This window comes from Hypoxylon trugodes (assembly GCF_022578975.1).
Source record: "Hypoxylon trugodes strain CBS 135444 unplaced genomic scaffold F4822scaffold_8, whole genome shotgun sequence".
In the NCBI taxonomy this organism is placed as follows: domain Eukaryota; kingdom Fungi; phylum Ascomycota; class Sordariomycetes; order Xylariales; family Hypoxylaceae; genus Hypoxylon; species Hypoxylon trugodes.
The window spans coordinates 1,545,537-1,563,861 of record NW_026250023.1 but is presented as its reverse complement, the minus strand read 5'-3'; the positions used below and the strand labels follow the sequence as shown (position 1 = coordinate 1,563,861).

The following is an 18,325-nucleotide window of genomic DNA, read 5'->3' as shown; positions in this document are numbered from 1 at the left end:
AGGTATGATTCGTTCAAATGAAAAGTGGCGTTTTATTTAATGTGTGATTGATTGATAAATGACGGGACCGTCAGTCAGTCAGTTTATTTTTTATGATAGGATGAAGAGTTATTAAGGAGAAGAAATGGAGGGGCAATTAGCAAGTAACACATGGATATGGCTGTACTGTACTGTAGGTGATTTATTTCAGGCGGGGTCCTTGAAATACATGTACATGTATGGATGCATACGATTATGTAGATGAACACTATGGGAAGGCGGATAGGTACCTACTTAAAACATACAACATAAAGATGTAATCATTTACAACCTCATTCGCAGCTTCTGATTGGGTAACAAGCTTAAGTTTGATGCAATCGAGATGCAAGAGCAGCGAAATCCCTCACGAAGGTTCTTTAAAAGTAACCCAGGATACCTAGCCCCGCCGGGCCAGAACTAGCCCGGGGATCCATGATCTCCAAAGCTGGAGGGAAGGTTTGGTCCGTCACCCTCTTGGCCAACTACGTAATTCCTCGTCCTTCTTTAGTGGGACCTCTGCGGGGATCATCGGGTATCTCCTGTCAGGCTGAACTTAGTGTTACCTACCAGTTCACGTACAGTACCTAAATATTATATGTAGAGAACGTGGTTTTTTAAGCTGCGTCATATACTTTCATATTGCTGCAGAAGAAGGGAAATAGGACGTTTTACAAGTCACAGTTTAATGAAGTTTCCCATTCCAATCCCAAGGTGATTTCCTCGTGCTACGCTCCAAAGACTAGATAAATATCTCAATAGCGCATCATTCAATCCATGCGTATATATAATCTAGACTTTTTCATATTCTTCCTTACATGTGATATCAATCGATGCTAGAATATCGACACACAATCAGATTGCATGATCTTATCTCGACACCGTCTCGAGACATTTCTAGATTGATCGCAAAATAATATCGCCGTATATTTTCCCCACAACACCATTTTTCTTGTGGTATCGGCGTTTCTCGAAGTTACCATCCACGGGCCTTCTCATGAATATTTCGGTAGAGCAAGCCGACTTACATGATGCATAGAGTTCCAAGGCACCTAGAGGATGCAGATAGTCTAATCCTGTTATGGTCAAGCCCATCCGTCCGGTCTCTTTCCGTCTAACCGTCGAACCCAATTCTAAACCACCAATCATCATCCACATTTCCATCCAATCGAGTGAAATCCAGATTCGGACCAAAACGTCCGTATCGCGAATAATCTTAATTATCAGGTATTAATTGAATGTTGAGTTTATTTTGGTGTTTATAAGTTATCATTTCATATCATATTCGCAATTGGTCTGCAGACGTTTCGTGTGCTTTATTCGACCGTGAGCCATTGCGATAGTCAGCGTAGAGAATATACTACAATTCATAATTGAGATTTTAAGTTGAATCTTTAAATGGAGTGTTAAATGTCTAAGTCTCTAAGGTCTCTTATCTATGTGATTAGTAAACTTAGTTACCTAGGTGCACATATATTTTTCAAAGCTTAAAGTTAACAGCCCGAGACTCCATGACACCTTCCCATTGGATTAATTGATAGTGCGTACAAAAGATTAAAAATGAAAATTGACGCCCTCCAACCGCCAAATTAGAACGTAGAAAATACAACATCAAACTAGGTACCTGCTCAATAACGCATCCAATGCCCTTGACAATTGAGGATTGTTACACTCTATAGCCGAAAGCCATTTCCCTTGTCAGCATATTTGGTTATTTTTAAACTCAAGAATCCCATTATAGTATAATCACCGAGATTAATAAACAATGGCTGCGATTAACACCACCGACTCATTTCGACAAAATAGCAAATGCTGCATCATACGAGTGGTGTGTATCGTAGCATCTAAATATACCTAAGACAATATACAGAATAATTAGTAAGTCAAAGTACACATTGAAAGGGTAAACCATCGCCTTCGAATGTTTTCAGCTCGTAGGGATCACAACATGGGACGGCGCGCGTAGATTGACTTGGCATGTGTGGCGCAGCGAATATCTCCTAACCTTTCGGGGACCCAAAATGTAAAAATCAAGTGCAGGATCGAGTCTTGATTGCCAATTCAAGTCTCTGGAAGGATTTTTCTGAAACCTGTCACCAACAATTCAACCCTCCCCGCGGTTATGAAAGAGACAGGTCATTTCTTCCATTCTCGAATACCATGTAAAATGAAACATCGGAAGACCCCAGTGGTTCGTCATGGCGTCGGCCCGCATCCTACGCCTGCACATCCCTCATCCGATTGGTATAGACGCGCGCCTCTGATATAACTTCACGACAGGGGCCGACAGGGAGTACCTAGGTGTCAATTCAACCGCCAGCCTTCCCATATATAATCGTGTATTATTAAAAGACCATGAAACTCGGCATCATGATTTAACGATTAGAAACATGAGCTCGCACCAAGAGGTTGTCAATTTATTTGTCTTATAAGCACACGATCAAAATGGCCGATAATGCACGCAGGTTCGTGCAAAAGATCGCCAAGAAATATGGCTACCTAAGGGAGGAGGTCTACTCCCGCATGGATGCTGAAACTCGTCGTGACGTTCAAGAAGCATTCCTCATAATAGAGGAGATGCTAGGTTTAAGTGTCATAACGTATGACTTCCTTCCTAAGAAAAACGAATTCCTGGGGTCATTAACACGGTTTTTATAGATTAGCGAAAAATCTATATTCTAAGGATGTTAGATTCATATTCGAGCTATTGCAGAACGCAAACGATAATCACTTCCAACAGGCGATAGCTTCTGGGGCCGAACCATATGTATCATTCGATGTTTTCAGGGACAGCATCGTCATTGATTGCAATGAAGATGGATTCAACGAGAGTAATATACGAGCAATATGCAACATCGGGAAAAGTTCAAAGACGGGAGCTCAAGATTACGTCGGCGAGAAAGGCATTGGCTTTAAGTCTGTCTTCAAAGTCGCCTGGAAGGTCCATATCCAATCTGGTTATTATTCTTTCACTTTCACACACCGAAAGGGGGACTCCGGGATAGGGATGATCACCCCAGTGTGGCAGGAACCAACAGAACAACTAACGGCGCCCTTGACGAGAATGACATTATTTTTGCATGGCGACGATGCTGATGGGGAAGGAACGACGCAACGACAAAGCATTCTACAGCAATTAAACGAGCTTCAGCCTGCTATGCTGTTGTTTGTAAAGAATCTAAAGCGAATCAACGTACGCATTCACAACGAAGATGGAAGCGTTATATCATCATTCCTCTCGGCAAGAAACACTCTCCAAGGCAGTCATCGCTTGCTCGAAAAAGCGCATATCGAAAATGGGCAAACGACATATACGAGACAGAAATACCACGTTGTTGAATCCCTGGCACGTAACCTACCGGGGAATGAAAACAGGGAATACACAGCTCAGGAAGAAGCGACGAGGGCTTATAGCAACGCCCCAGTCGTCCTCACATTTCCTCTTACGGATAGCGATGAACCACTTATCGAGCCACAAGAAGTATTCGCATTCCTTCCCGTACGTCGGGTCGGTTTTAACGTAAGATTCATGTCAACCGAATGAAATGAATTATGAACTAACTATTGGATCAATCCTAGTTTTTGATACATAGCGACTTCGTCACCCAAGCAAACCGAGAAGACATCGTAGCTTCCTCGCCCCGGAACATTCGTCTATTAGATTCGGTTGCAGATTCTTTTATTGTTGCGATGAGAGAATTTTGCCAACACCAGACTTTGAGGTATGAGTGGATGAGGTATCTACCAACGCTGTCGGGCTATCCATGGGATTCGTTCTGGCAAAGACTCGTAGATAAGATCAAGGATCGCATTCAAAACGAAGAAATGCTATATTTACGCAACTCTTCTGATTTAAGAAGAATAAGCGAAGCCAACCGACTTGACCCTGACGAGTGCGATCACCACGGGAACCCCTTATTTGACGATTTACCGGGGGACGAAGCGTGTTATATCTCACCTTATTATTCGGATGAAAATCTTGATATTTTAGAGTCTTATGGACTTTCTTCTATGTATTTCGAGGATTTGATTGAAAGAGTCAGGTGGGATTTGTTGAGTCCTGTATCTAGAATGCGTTCTGAGACTGACAATGCCTGGCATGTTCGTGCTGCTGAGCTTCTAAGCCTTCCCTTCGAAAACGGCTGGAGCGACATAGTAGCAGAGGTAAAAGAGCTACAACTCATTCCTCTTCTTGATGAAACATGGGTGAGTCCGAACGGAGTTGCTACATATTTCGCGACTACTCGTGGTGGCCTGCCGATCCCTGCGGATCTTGGAGCGCGTCTGGTTAAGCCTGCCGCGGCGCGAGTGCCAGAGAGAAAAGAGTTGTTCTTTCACTTGGGAGTGAAACACTTCCTAATTCACGATGTCCGCAGTTCCATTTTACAAAGATATCAATCTACAGGCTACCTTGGGATAAATCACACGACTTCGCTCACTCACCTCAAATTCCTTTATCTTACGCATACCAGCAGTCACCCCGCCAGCACATACTCCAGATTGGGTTTATGCAATGCCGACGGAGAATTATATTCGCTCTCGCAGAACACGTTCTACCTTATAGACACGAATCCATATGGTCTTTCGAATTTAGTCGCCAAAGTTGAACCCGATAAACGCCCATCGTGGCGGAATATACACTTTTTGCACAGAAGTTACTTCGAAAATAATCCCGATAAATCCGACAATCATGACTTAACATGGGAACAATGGCTACAAGAGTGTTTATGCGTCCGCTTGTATCCGAGACTTGTCAGTCGGGATGGCTCGACACTGTCGGGTGAATTGCAATTCGTCTCACAATCACTCCCTTCAGACTTTTTAGGTTTCCTTAGATATTGTTGGGATTCAGAAAAATCGCGTCTGACACCGGGGACGAGGAATGGCGTGGGGTTGATCAAGGTGCCATGCCGGGGTGGTCAAATGATCGCTCTATGGGACACATACCTCCCAACGACCGCATTGCTCGAAAAGCATGACGAATATATTAGGTATGGGGAGCTATTCCCTTTTCTTCAGATCAGTAATGACCCTGATCAACTTTTTCGATGGGACTTCCTGAAAGATATTGGGGTGAAGGCCGACGCCAACCTAGACTTCTACTTCGATATGCTTAACTGCATGGAGGAAAATGACAGTTTTCCGTCCAATCTAGTTGACCCCTCTCGTGTTCCAAACTTATATATTCGTCTTCATTCGGAATGCACCCACTCAGATAACGCTATAAGAGAAAGCAGACTAGCGAAAATACGGTACGTAAACACTATTTCTACTCTTATGCTCGAGTTTGATTTTGGTTGTGCTGTACTCACCATTCACTTAGGGAATATTTTAGGGAAAATTATGCCATATATTTACCACAGTGTGATGGCTCTCCTCCGTCTACTTGGGACTCGTCAGAATATATTTTACTTGATGGCCCGGTTTGTATGAGAACCACACCCCCAATCTACTCATTATACCTTGCGGCGTTTCCAAGTCCCACCTTCGATTTACCCATCCTCAAGAAGTTCTTCAGCGAAATTTTGCAGCTTCCAAAATGCACATGGAAAAATGTTGCGGAAGCGGTTCAAGAATGCAAGACGAATAATTGGCCTGTCGCCGAAATTAAGAGTTTATACGAATATTTGAGGGGTACGAAGATCTCTGGCACTGCTTCTGAGCAAATAAAGTAAGCTAGTAAAGTAATCGAAAGACTTCTAATGAGGCTAATCATTTTTGCTAGGGAGATGTTTGAGGAGGATGCTTTGATCTATGCAGATATTGGCAACCAGAAGTGGTTTAAGCCATCTGAGTGCCTGTGGTCTGCCCCAACATCGATTCGTGGTAAAATCAACTTGAGCACAATCTATGACGCCGAAATGGAGAAGTTTTTTGTCGAGAAGCTTGGCGTCCAAAGGCTTGATGGTGCCGTTGTCTATAACGAGTTGTTACGACTAAATGTGGAAGAAGCCAGCGTGGACCAAATCAAGGATCTCTTTTGGACGCTCAACTCACAGCTCGAGCTCGCTCCCCTGAACAAGCCGGCAGAGGATCTACTACAAAAACCTATCCTCCCGATCCGAAACTGTAACGGCCAGGTAACGCTCAATTCGTCGGATGTGGAGTTCGCTATCGTTGACCGCGACCGTCTTCATGACATGTTTGGTGGTAAAATGAAGCTTCTGGATTTCACCAAGAACGAGATCTGCCATTTAGGTGCTCTCATAAAGTGGGCAGGTCTCGAAGATCGGTACTTGTCGTGGATGGTCAAAGAATCCTCGGACTTGGACTCGGGCGTCAAAATACCCATTTCCGACCCAACTCAAGACGTCAGCAAAAAGGCCTATGGGCTATTACGGTACGTTACTTATTCCCACGGGCGTCCAGTCCTGTACCTTGACTAACAAAACATTCGTAGCATTGCAACACATTTCAAGAGCCCCCGAATTCAAGGAGATGGGCAAGAATTTTACGACTTGCTCCGTGGTTTAGGCACTTGGGAAACGCAAGGGATTTCGACTACGTTTTCAGTCTCGATTGATGGACAAACAGTTAGCCACAAGGTTGACAGAGGCGAGATCCATATAGACGACAGCGATGGGTTGTACATCTACCTACCATATGACGAACAACGACGGGACGACTCATACCTCTCTGTGCTTCCGGACTGCCTTGCGAAGTGGATAATGACGGATCCTGCGGCAGACCAGCACGGACAAATCAATCCTAGTGTATCCAAACTCGTTCAGAGCATCTTGTACGGTAAGGTGTCACAGGTAAATAGATGTCTCGACCAACAAGGAATCATCGAAGTCTCTATTCCCGAGCAGGTACACGAGGATACACTCCCCGAAATATCCAGCCCTACGCTCGCAACCACTCCCACAGCCGTGAGCCCATCTACTCCAAGAGCAGCTACGCCTCCGTCGGAACCAAGAACACCTATTTTCGATATCGAGCATCTTAGATTAGACGCGTCGGAGACGCCAGCCACATATCCTAGGTCCTATGGTATTCCCAGTCCTGGTCTAAGTAGGACTCAAAGTCGCTCTCCTTTCGCACGGGAGAATTTGTCCCCCGAGCCGTTCCCCGAACACGCTTCTGCACGCATCCTCGAAGAACAGGCACAAGAATATATCGCACTTTTATCGCATGTGATATCAGCAGGGAAGAGGAATCGCGCCCTTACCGACACCATCGACCTTTGCGGACTTAGGGAGGCGTTGGACGGTACCGAGCCGAGAACGTTTAGCGAGCGTGGCCTATTTGGAACGGACGCGTTTCACTCCATTGAGCGCGACAAGAAAGTCGGAGCTGCGGGTGAACTATTTGTATGTTGTATGGGATCTCCTAATTGAAGAAGCCACTAATAAACGCATCCAGGTTTTCGAACTTCTACGCGCAATGAGTCCGGCCCTAAGAGGTTTCACCAGAGCCAATTGGACAACCACGATCCGAATGTATGTGACCGCTCACGCGGACTATGCAAACATGGATAGCTGTTCGGACAACGAGACATCGGACTTGGAGTACGAAGACAGCCATGGAACACTGACCGAGGTTTTTATAAACCGGAAACACCTTGGGCCCCAATGGCGGGGCCGCCATCCGAAATACTATATTGAAGTGAAGACGACGCCGGGATCTAAGGATACCCCGTTTTACATGTCGGATGCGCAATATAAGAAGATGAAGAGGCTATCCACAGATGACTCGATCTATGTAATTTTCCGGGTATTCAACCTTTACACCACGAAAATTGGCGTCGATATTTTGGTCGATCCGGCTCGTCTTGCTGAAGAAGGACGCTTGATCTTTACGGCAGGTAAATGGACGGTGAGGCCTGTTTTCAGTATCAAACGCTCAACGTAAAAGACGTAAGATATGTATTATTAGCGTTTGCACTGTGTGAATTATATTTTGCTATCTGTATGATTCCTAGTTAGTCACTTAGTATGTAGAATATCCAACAGAATTTCAACAGGATTTTGAAAGTCTACTTTCTAATCTCAATATACGAGTGAACTGAGAATGATGATTCATAAAAAAGGCATAATAAAGGGGTATGAGAGGGCAGTGGCTGTGCCGTGCGATTAATGCCCCGCTTACTCAACCATGTCGGCGTTTGTGGTGTACGTAATATTCCGATATCTTCATTTTAATTATATGGAGAACAAAGAGGCTGAGTCTCTTGACCGAAAAGGGGTTTGCAGATAGAGATAAGAAGGAATGTGTACGATCGTAAAACCCTCCGAAAGTAGGTAACAGAACATTCCTTATTGTGGCCCACGATAAGGGGTTTACCGAACCGGTTATATTTTTGGTAGAGGACGCCGCCCCCCGGTAGGGCTGGCGCGGGCTTTCATATCAAATGTCCAAATACGAACTGACACCCAGAATATTGAATATTGATGAAAATAGGAACAGGAAAATGATCTCGGCTTTTGTCTAATATATATGGAATATGTTTTAGATTAAGTGCGCGGCACGCACGTGTCTTTATCATGGTGTGTACTCTATGTATAATGGTGGGTAGGTGTGTCGCAGTAGGAGGCCAAGGTGCAGCAGGGCGAAACCCATTACCCGGAAGTCCTAAAAGATACATGTAAGTCGGTCGTATTCAAGGCGTCGCTTCAATGCAGTGGCGATCCATGTTTAAGACATCGTGGAGAATTTGTTTAACATTGCTAGATTCTTTTTATTTGAATATACATACAGATATCGTTTCTATATACTAGAGTATACTAAACATCGAATCTGCTGGGTATAATAAAAATTACTAGGTAAGGATTTAGTGGGCCTCCTTTTTTTTCTATGAAGATATCACCATATGGGCGACCCGATGCAACTTTTTTTGCTCGTTCGCTGTCATATCACACAATAGGCCCGCCATCCGTCTAACGCCAGGTCATCATGAAAATAAATACGATATAAAATGAGTCGTCATGTTATCTAAAGTGTATAAGCGACCGTAATTAAAAAATAATGATATAATGTCGAAAAGGGACTAGTAGTCGTAGCGGTAGCATAGATCGCCACCAAGAGTGTCCATGACGGCACTGATGGTGGTATTCGGTCGCAGTCCGTTGGAACTTAGAACGTAGTCCATCGTGATCGGCGTGCAAGGGTTGTTGGCATCGGCGCAGCCATTGATAGTGGTGGTGCGCGAAGCATCGGCGTTTTGCCAGATGCGGAATGAGTGGTCGACGAAAAGGTGGTGCATGAAGAAAATGGGGTCACCGGGAGAAGCCTGAACTTCGGCCATAACTGCGCCAATTCCGTTGTGGCCATAAGCGTGAGGTCTGGTATATCTGTTAGTAATTTGCTGTGGTGATAATGAAAGATGGAAAAACATACCCAAGTTCCTGGCAACCTCGCATGTCATCGTAGGAAGTGCGCGAGTTACAGTCCTGAACGAATTGAGTGGAGACGGTGCCCGTCAAGCTCTCATCGACAGCTCGTGCGAGACAGTGGTCTGTGAATCCGCTGCCGGGGCCAATGTGAAGAGTAAGACCTCCAAAAGTCTAGTCGCACAATTAGTAAATCTGCATCCAACGAGTAAAGTAATCGGGAAAACTTACACCTGATGTTATGCAGGTACCTTGGCCGTCGGACGTCTTTCCGGGGAGAGGTCCGAAGTATGCATCGGTGAACAATTCCGACTGAGCGTATTTTCCGGAGTCAAGAGTCTCATCCCACCACGGGAAAGCTCTGTCGAAACCACACTCCTCGCGCATAACCGACTCGAATACGGAGACGTAGTATCGGTGCCATGGCAAGAACACGGCACGCTGGTGAATGGTGGGAGTAAGTTGCTGATGTACCGATACGATATCCTCATAACGGCTTTGCGATCCTTGGAATCCACCGGTAGAGGGTTTACCCATCAGACACTTAATGGCGTTGACGAAGGCCTTCTTGTCGTCCGCCGCATAATTCCTCCACTCGTAACGAACGGCCGGGTTGTTGCGATCACAGGTACCGTCAGCTGCAGCAGTGGCCTTCTCCTCTCCGGCGGCAGGTGATTCCTTGGTATCGCTGTCGGTGGACTGTCCAATCTTGTCAAACTGGGGTCCATCACCCAGGATGCTGCTTAAAGGTTCGGCCTCGGCATGGGCCTGTTCAGGTGTGATAGTCGGGAAGCTGCCGAATTGTTTGAGGTCGACGAGAGTTACCCGCTTGTCAACGGCCCGGGGAACGGACAAGGCGGACACGGCGACAGCGCCGCAAAGGGCATTTGAGGCAAGGGAAAATCGCATGGCGCCGATCAGTTGTTGCCCTTGAAGGTGTTGATTACTATTATTAATATATTATATATGGTAGGCGTGAAGGGTCGACGAAGAATCTCCACGCGGATGACGAGCGATTGGGCTCAGATCTATTATTAAGGGCACTGAGGTATGTCGAATTCCCTATCCATCGTCATTGGATTTTAGGGATGGGACAATGTCCCTTAAATGTAAGACGAGGATTCGTAGAGGTCCAAAAAACAATTGACGATCGTTATCTCACTACAAAGACGCCGATCTCTTTATGGTCTGCTTTTTAGTAGCTACTCTCAAAGGCAATGTTCCGCCTTGAAAGATCCTAGGAAACGTCATAGCTTCTAGATGTTGATTCGCAGGAACTTGTGGGAACAGGACAAGCCATCCTAGAACAATTGAGGTTAGGAAACCCCCAGAGCGGTTATGATGGGCTTCACACTTGTGCCAAATGAGGCTGGGAGCTGAACCCCTGACCTGGCAAGGATGGTGCCTAACATACATAAACATACATAAGCCTACATATTTTAGTATGTGTACCATCGAGCGCCTAGCGGAGCGCATACAGGAGGTAGTGTAGGTAGCATTGCGCAGAAAGCTGCAAGAGCTGTCAAATACGAGATTGGGGGCTACCCGGGCGTCACCACGCATTTCTGGCGCATCGCTGTGCTGGCAAGAAATACAAAGCCACATGCTACGTTGGGTCTAGCGCTCGACGATCACCGCCCTCTTTATTGTACGACTTGGAGCGGGGAACACAGCAGTTAGAACTAAGTATATGGGACTATGGGACCTATGAATGGCACTATGGGTCTTTTGTTTTCTCTTCCACCATCGATTCTTTGCGTCAGACAATGCCGTTTACGTCTTTCGGGATTCGAGTTATCCTTAGTGTAGCTACTTTAGCTACTACTTTGACGAGAACTCAGCGCTGCCGACTGGCCCGAACAAGCTTACCTACATGTCTACCTAGATGCCTGTCTAGCTTACCTTACACTACCTAGTTCCGATTATCACACGATGCAGATGCAGTGCTGCCGCTGCGGGGTATGTTAACAATGACCTTGTTCACTCTTGTCAGCGACGCTATCGACGCTACCCATGCTAACCATCAGAACCACGAGTGAGCCGAGGAGATGGTACGTTATGACGTGAAGAGAATAGGTCGCCGACTTTCTAGTCTAACTATCAGCCCGTTCGTGAATCGACCAAGTTAGGTAGTTCTCTCGTGACCGACACCAGCTACCAACTGTTAGCCACGCAGCCTAACTAACTGGCACTAACACCGGATGCTATCGTTCCCAGTCTGCCAGTTTTATTAATGAGAAACTTGGCTTTGAGACCAAATCGCCTAGTTTTTAGATCCGAGACTAAAAATATGCCGAAAGCTAGCCGTTATCCGAACGACGCCACCACGTCTTACATACGTGGGAAATGCATTGCGAGATACTTACATTGCCTAGAGCATTCATGAAAGTAAGGAATATCGGATACCTAAGAAGGTACTTCGTATGCCCAAATCAATTCGCATCGCTTACAAGGTAGGTGTGAATTCGTACGCTACTGGTTACAACAGAATGACGTCCGAGCTCGCTAATAGCAACTTTACCTACATTGACGCTGATGTAGGTAACAAGATCGAAGTGTAACCTGACCGGGACCGGGATATGTACTTGGGTATCCAGGTATCCATCGAGCGGCGCATCGTCCGCTAGTGTAAATCGAAAGAAAACCATCATTGACCGCGAATGGCCGACTGCAACTTTTCGTCGCCAAATATCGTCACTAGAAATTCTGATGTTGTATCCTCAGCAACAAAGAAAGCGGACGCTAACTCCACTTTCGAAGTTATTCACCTGTTCCGGTGCGGATCATCGCTGGAACGCGGCACATTGAGTCAGCCCTCGGCGCCCAGGAAGTAGGCAATGGTCAGCAGGCCGACGAGCCGGTCGAACAATCACCAAACTAAGGCCTTCTAACCAGGTCCCTCGTACGGGATGACTTCATAGATCGGTCTACCTGTTCTCCGCTAGTTTATCTTGTTAGGAGACTTTATTCTGATGCTTAATGCACTTTTTAGTCCCCTCGCCTAACATGCAACGGTCCCGGAAATCCTGAGGAGATAGATCCATAGTCCGTCGCTGCGGCGGGGTCGCTTACGACCTTCGTGGGGTTTCTCCCCATTGAGGCTCACTAACCCTTTAATCTACCAATCTACAACAGTCGGTCCGGCCATGACCTACATGAATTACATACATCAGTACAGTCCTCGCCTTATCTCAGAACACGAGGACTTCCGGTCATCCCGTCGATGACGCGGGGGATTAATGCGGGAATGCTATGTGTAGCATGATGATAGCCTTTGTTCTCTCAACATACGAGAAAAAAAATTGTGCCAAAATTTCGGTGTGAGAGAAAAAGAGGGCCGCTACCTAACAGCTTTTACTGGCGAACGCTCACGCCTGCTACCGTACCAGTGAGATGTAAATAGCACTCTGGTTACAACGCCGTAGCGCAGCTGTTGTACGACTTATCCCGCATATGATACATAACTTGCATCCATTTTCAACCGTCTTAATTGGTTTATTTCCAAAGACTCGGGTCCCGATTCTCACTCCGGCCAATTTCCTCGTATCAATCTCATTCTACACGAAACCATCGATAATTCCGCATTGTGAGAGTATGTCCTCTCTCTAAGCTAAGAAGTTCCACCCGAATTCGACCCAAATTCGACCCAAGAGTTCTTGATTTCAATGCGCAATAACCTTCCGATTATGCCTTGTCACCCGCGAAAACTCCAAAACGATCCCAAAATGGCATATTACGCTCTTGACGTCCCAATAAAGTTGTTCCGCATTAGGCGGACGATTGCCGTCGGTACAAGCGGCATCGTCACATCGCAGCACGTAGCCGTGTAGAGATCCCTAGCGCCCGGCCTAGACCTCCTCCCTCGGACGTACACGCTGGCATGAACACTCACTCACACTAGTTACGCCCTCTGTAAATTGTGGTTCAAAGTCCACAGCGTCGTAAGCTTTTATTTTATGACTTAAAACATCCACATACGGAACGATGTTTTCGAAGGGTTATGAAAAAAAAAATTGCAATTACCAGCCCAGATTTTCTAGTTGAGACCCAAAATAAAAAAGAGTTTACAGGACCTGCATAAAATAGAGGGCTATCAGCGAATCTGCCAAGTTATTGATCTAGGTCAATCTCCACAATCGCTAGTGTCGTAAGTTGATGACGAATATTCCAATAAGCTGGGATCTAACGATCTAAAAGTTGACTATCTGCTGTATGTTTTAAGTCAAATGTACTCGGTCCGCGCCGTCAGGTAGGTAGGTACCAATAGATGAGAAAAAAGCACGAAATATGAGCCCTGTAAAATTGAAAAATATACTAAAATTAGATGTTCTAAGTGTTACACCAATATTCTTCCCCATACATACCGCTTCTTAGGCCTAGGCCTTACCGACTCAGGGGTGCCGCAAGCATGCCAGGTACCAAACAACTCCCTTTCGAAATTCACCAGAATACACCCTCTAACAACAATGCATGCTTTGATACGTTATTAACCAGGCGTTCTTTGTAGCGGAAGTAATTCACATCAACGGCATACAATACTATTCATCACGGTTCAATAGGCTCAGCGAGTGCCAATGAAATGGCCAATTGCAGTATTCGAGCGATGCTTCAAGACTTCAATGAGCGGAGTCGCCATAACAAGGCACAAAGGCAGGCTTCCTTCTCGCGCGCTTCTTTATTATCGCTAAAAGTAGATTGTTTAACACCAATTCAATGAAGTCTAATAAGTCAAAGAATCTACTGTTCTATAATAAGCCAACGCTTTATCGAGCCCTCTCGCGAGGACGCCGTCAGGTGGGTGCACCTTCGCGTATCCCGAAGCCAACATGAAATCGTCGAGTGTCTTTATCCGTCAAAAGTCCAAGATGAGAAACCGTTTGCCTGAGGACCCCACGGCCACAACAAGAAGATGGCAGAGATATGGGACCTATGAGGATTTTCCTAGCAGCTCAAACTCATCGCCTACCTATGCAGCGCCCATACGTGCGTCCATGCCACCTGCAAGGATTCTACCGAAAAGAAATTCCGAGCATAGAGATTATGATGGATATTTAAGGTCCAGATGGTCATGTACAGAAGCTATACCACATGAATTTGACCCGGCAAGGTTGGAACTTGTATTTCAATCTCAGTATAAGCCTCCTACTAAGCATCGTGCAGCCCAGACAAGCGCCAAAGGTGGAAATAATAGCCTACAACCTACTACACTCAATGGTAGGCATTCCTACAGTCCATACTCTTCTCTCGGGTCAAACTCCACAGACTTTACAGTTGCGTCATCGCTAGACACCGACGAGGTCCCTCGAGAAGTAACTACTGGAGTAGCAACGGCACAGACGATCACACAAATGAGAAGCCCAACCGAGCCCATTGATCCCATGCTCTACCTTGTATCAAGCCCTGAGCCCGTTGAACCCGTTGATCCTTTCCTCTACCTCGTACCAAGCTCTCCGCCCGTCGAGCCCGTTGATCCTATGCTCTACCTCGTATCCACCCCTTCACCTCCGCCTGTTGAGCCCGTTAACCCTATGCTCTATCTTGTATCTACCCCCTCACCTCCGCCCATCGAGCGTATTTCCGATCGCAGAGTTCCAACCCCGCGTATCAGGACCGGTTCTAAACCACTGCTTTCTAGAAGTGCGTTCGCCAATACCACTCTCCCTCATCCAGACGGCAATGCGCAACGGCGACATGGTGGTGGTGGGCCACGATCACCAAAGGGCCATTCATCTACATCCATGTATTTCCCATATGAGAGCAGGAAGGGGAGATACATGAACTAGTAGATATGAAAGGTGAGAAATCTACATACAGCGATGTTTTATATGATTTAATGATATAAATGAACCTTCTTCATATAGTAAATACAAGCACGATATTTACATCCTCTTCCGCAAGTCAGTGAGTGAATTTTCAACTTCTAGGGCTATCCTAGTTTCTTGCCTACCTAGATACCTAATTATTCAAACCGTAATGAAGAAATCTGAATCCTTAGCTATTACACAATAACCCCCCATCACGATAAAAGCTAGCGTTGAGCGATAGAAGATATGATATGGTAGTATCGGCCTGCCCAATCCGGCAAGAAGGGATTGAATCGCAGGGATCCGTATGGAATGCCAGGGACGCACTAAAATAAGATCGCGAAGGGATTTAAAAGGGACGAGCTTTCTTTCCCGCCTCCTCACGTCAATTATTTACTTATTCGTCACGAGGCTATCATGACACATCTTCTGTGGTCGCTCGTGCTAGGCGCCGGAGCTTTAGTCAATGGCTTGGTAACACCGACGTGGAAGTTACTGTCCACGGAAAGCGACGCGCGTTTCCGCGGGCTGGCGCCTGTGTCGGATAGGATTGCTTGGGTCGCGGGTACTAGCGGGACTGTCTTGCGTACTGTTGACGGCGGACGCACGTGGGCATCCGTTGGCCCGCCGTTATCGGATGAAGATGCGACGCTTGAGTTCCGGGATGTAGAGGCTTGGTCTGCGGATAGAGCTGTGATACTTTCCATCGGCGAGGGCAATAGCTCGCGTGTCTACCTCACGAGTGATGGTGGCGCGTCGTGGGAACAGACGTTTACGAATGAGGAACCGACCGCGTTTTATGATTGCATCGCGTTTGAGAGCCCGAGACATGGCATGGCGATGAGTGATCCCGTGGACGGGAAGGTCCGACTTATTGAGACACACGATGGAGGCGCGAGTTGGGATATCGTGGATTCTGGAGATATGCCGCCGGCGCGCGAGGGTGAATCTGGGTTCGCTGCGAGCGGAACGTGTCTTACTACGACGGCTGGACGCTGGTATATTGGTTCGGGCGGTGTTGAGCCTGGTCGTGTTTTCAGGAGCGCTGATGGGCACCATTGGGATGTTTCTAATACTTCTATCGCCGGTGGTGATGGTTCTGGTGTCTTCTCAGTGCAATTCCGTGATGCGAAGAATGGCATCGCTGTTGGTGGAAACTACTCGTTCCCTACGGGTGTCATCGATAACGCCGCGTGGTCGAACGATGGGGGCAAAACTTGGATCCCTTCAACTTCATTTCCTGGAGGTTACCGCTCTGGATCTACTTGGGTTCCTGGCCTTTATAACATCGCGCTTGCGGTAGGACCAACTGGGTCTGACCTAACTCTTGATGGAGGACGGAAATGGCATGTGTTTGATAATGGAAGCTTTGATAGTGTGGAATGCGTTAAGGGGCCCGTATGTTGGGCGTCTGGAGAACAGGGTAGGGTAGCACGCTTGACACTGACGTGATCCTCGACATCAGCTACCTAGAAGCATCGATCGTGGAGATCATAGTTACCATCATGTATATTGCCTTCCCTAGGTACCTAGGTAGGCATAATGAATCTTCACACGAAGCCTGGTCGAGCCAGATATTAAAGGGGTTTTATGATTTTAGAGTGGTTGAACTTCAACCCAGTCAATGTACGTAGATATCTTGATCCCCTCGCACCGTCTTTTCGAAATGCGAAACTCCCCTTCGGCTAGCCATTAATACTCCATTACATGCTCTGTTTTAGAAATTGCGTCCACGAAAAGCGACTACTACCAGGCCACCCCATTACCAGGCTTCCAGGCCAAACACTTAACGCCAATTAAAGCCGCGGCCGCACTGAGAACCTATAATAATTTATGTTAGCATGTTATCCTAATGTCATCAACGTACAAGTAAGCCATACATTTCATGTGATCACTATAAGATTTTCGTTAGTATTTCTGTGCATCTACTTTAAATCTTGAGCCGTGCTTAAGGAATCGACTTACCAGCCGCCATTTTTTTGGATGGGTGCCTGGCACCCTGGGCAGCGTCGAGTTAACGTCGGTAAGACCCTTCTAGTTGCTGCTTCTTCTTCTTCGAGTCGCTCCCGATGTCGCCGTGCTTCTTCGGCCCCTCTATCTATTCCGAACAGGCCCAAATAATTTGCACACGACTGTGCAACCCCAGAAAATCCGTGCAGCATCAAATTTCTTCGGAAACCTTGAGGTTCGGCTAGGAAAGCGTCATATTCCTCGCACGTGTGGTCACTATGCCAGGCGACTTTGTGACGGAAACAAAACGCGCGGTTATCTCTAGGGCAAATAACGTAGGGCTGGCTAGCCCCTGGAGGATGGATCAGGTACGTCTCGCAACCGAGAGGACACCAAACAAAGCCGTCGGTCTTAGAAAAATTGCGTTCTATTTCACGTCTCCGATACCTAGATTGATGTTATTTACAAGTTTCAGGGGCATTACAAGAAGCACAGTGGTATTTGTCAATTCCGACATAACTTACCGATCAAATAACTCGCTGTCGATGAAACGTCGTATCTCGTCGTGTTCTAGCTTTTCCTCGCACTCAGGACATACGACTTGACTTATTGTAGCATCCTGAGCCTGAGACTTCACATGTAAAATAATGCAATCGAGGCATAAAGAAGAAGGATGATTACAATTCTTTGTTAGCGCACGGCGATGTCGTAAAAACTGGCTCCACCATTTTGTTTGAAAGCATACAGAACATGTTTGGTAGCGAGACATTTTGTAAAGTTGTTGAAATTTAAGCTGATAATTGAGAATGGGTGATGAAGGGACTTCGCGTTTCTTAGGTATGATAACTGGATAACCTTGAACTCGGCTTTGGATTAGAACAGTACGCTTATATATTTCTCTTCCATATGACTACCTACCGCTAAAAAATCTAAGGACTCAGGTAGGTATCCGATAGGCATCTAGTGAAGTCTACCTAGAACCTCGAGGTTACTTCTTTTCCAAATAATACCTTATAGTATGATTAACGATAGATGAGGCGAGTTCATACTAGTAGCTTACCTACATACCTACCTACCTAGATAGGTAGGTACTTAAGTAGACACCTAAGGCATTTCGAGTGAGGACATTTGGCCTTAGGCTCTGGGTGTTCAATTCTCAAATTAAACATGGGCTAATTATGATATTAGGGTTAACTTTCTTAAACAGTCACATAAAATGACCGG

The 18,325-nt window shown here is 46.2% G+C and overlaps 4 protein-coding genes across 4 annotated transcripts; 3 read left to right on the top strand and 1 right to left on the bottom strand.

The window, feature by feature from the left end:
• The first annotated feature begins 2,074 nt into the window (after positions 1-2,074).
• Positions 2,075-8,440, top strand: F4822DRAFT_413682 (uncharacterized protein). Its single transcript, XM_051459061.1, has 7 exons — positions 2,075-2,615; positions 2,674-3,535; positions 3,595-5,267; positions 5,339-5,686; positions 5,741-6,355; positions 6,416-7,328; positions 7,381-8,440. The coding sequence occupies exons 1-7, from the start codon at positions 2,461-2,463 to the stop codon at positions 7,867-7,869; spliced, it is 5,055 nt and encodes a 1,684-aa protein (XP_051311382.1). The 5' UTR covers positions 2,075-2,460; the 3' UTR covers positions 7,870-8,440.
• Positions 8,441-8,658: 218 nt separating this feature from the next.
• On the bottom strand, positions 8,659-10,814 carry F4822DRAFT_413681 (Di-copper centre-containing protein). Its single transcript, XM_051459060.1, has 3 exons — positions 9,579-10,814; positions 9,355-9,521; positions 8,659-9,299 (listed from the first exon to the last, which is right to left on the bottom strand). The coding sequence occupies exons 1-3, from the start codon at positions 10,254-10,256 to the stop codon at positions 9,005-9,007; spliced, it is 1,140 nt and encodes a 379-aa protein (XP_051311381.1). The 5' UTR covers positions 10,257-10,814; the 3' UTR covers positions 8,659-9,004.
• A 3,398-nt stretch (positions 10,815-14,212) lies between these two features.
• On the top strand, positions 14,213-15,130 carry F4822DRAFT_432462 (uncharacterized protein; the record flags this gene model as incomplete). The annotated part of the gene is made up of 1 exon (XM_051461652.1): positions 14,213-15,130. The coding sequence occupies one exon, from the start codon at positions 14,213-14,215 to the stop codon at positions 15,128-15,130; it is 918 nt and encodes a 305-aa protein (XP_051311380.1).
• Positions 15,131-15,262: 132 nt separating this feature from the next.
• Positions 15,263-17,011, top strand: F4822DRAFT_349135 (oxidoreductase). The gene has a single exon (XM_051455928.1). It carries the CDS (start codon positions 15,569-15,571, stop codon positions 16,601-16,603), a length of 1,035 nt encoding a protein of 344 aa, XP_051311379.1. The 5' UTR covers positions 15,263-15,568; the 3' UTR covers positions 16,604-17,011.
• The last annotated feature ends 1,314 nt before the right edge of the window (positions 17,012-18,325 follow it).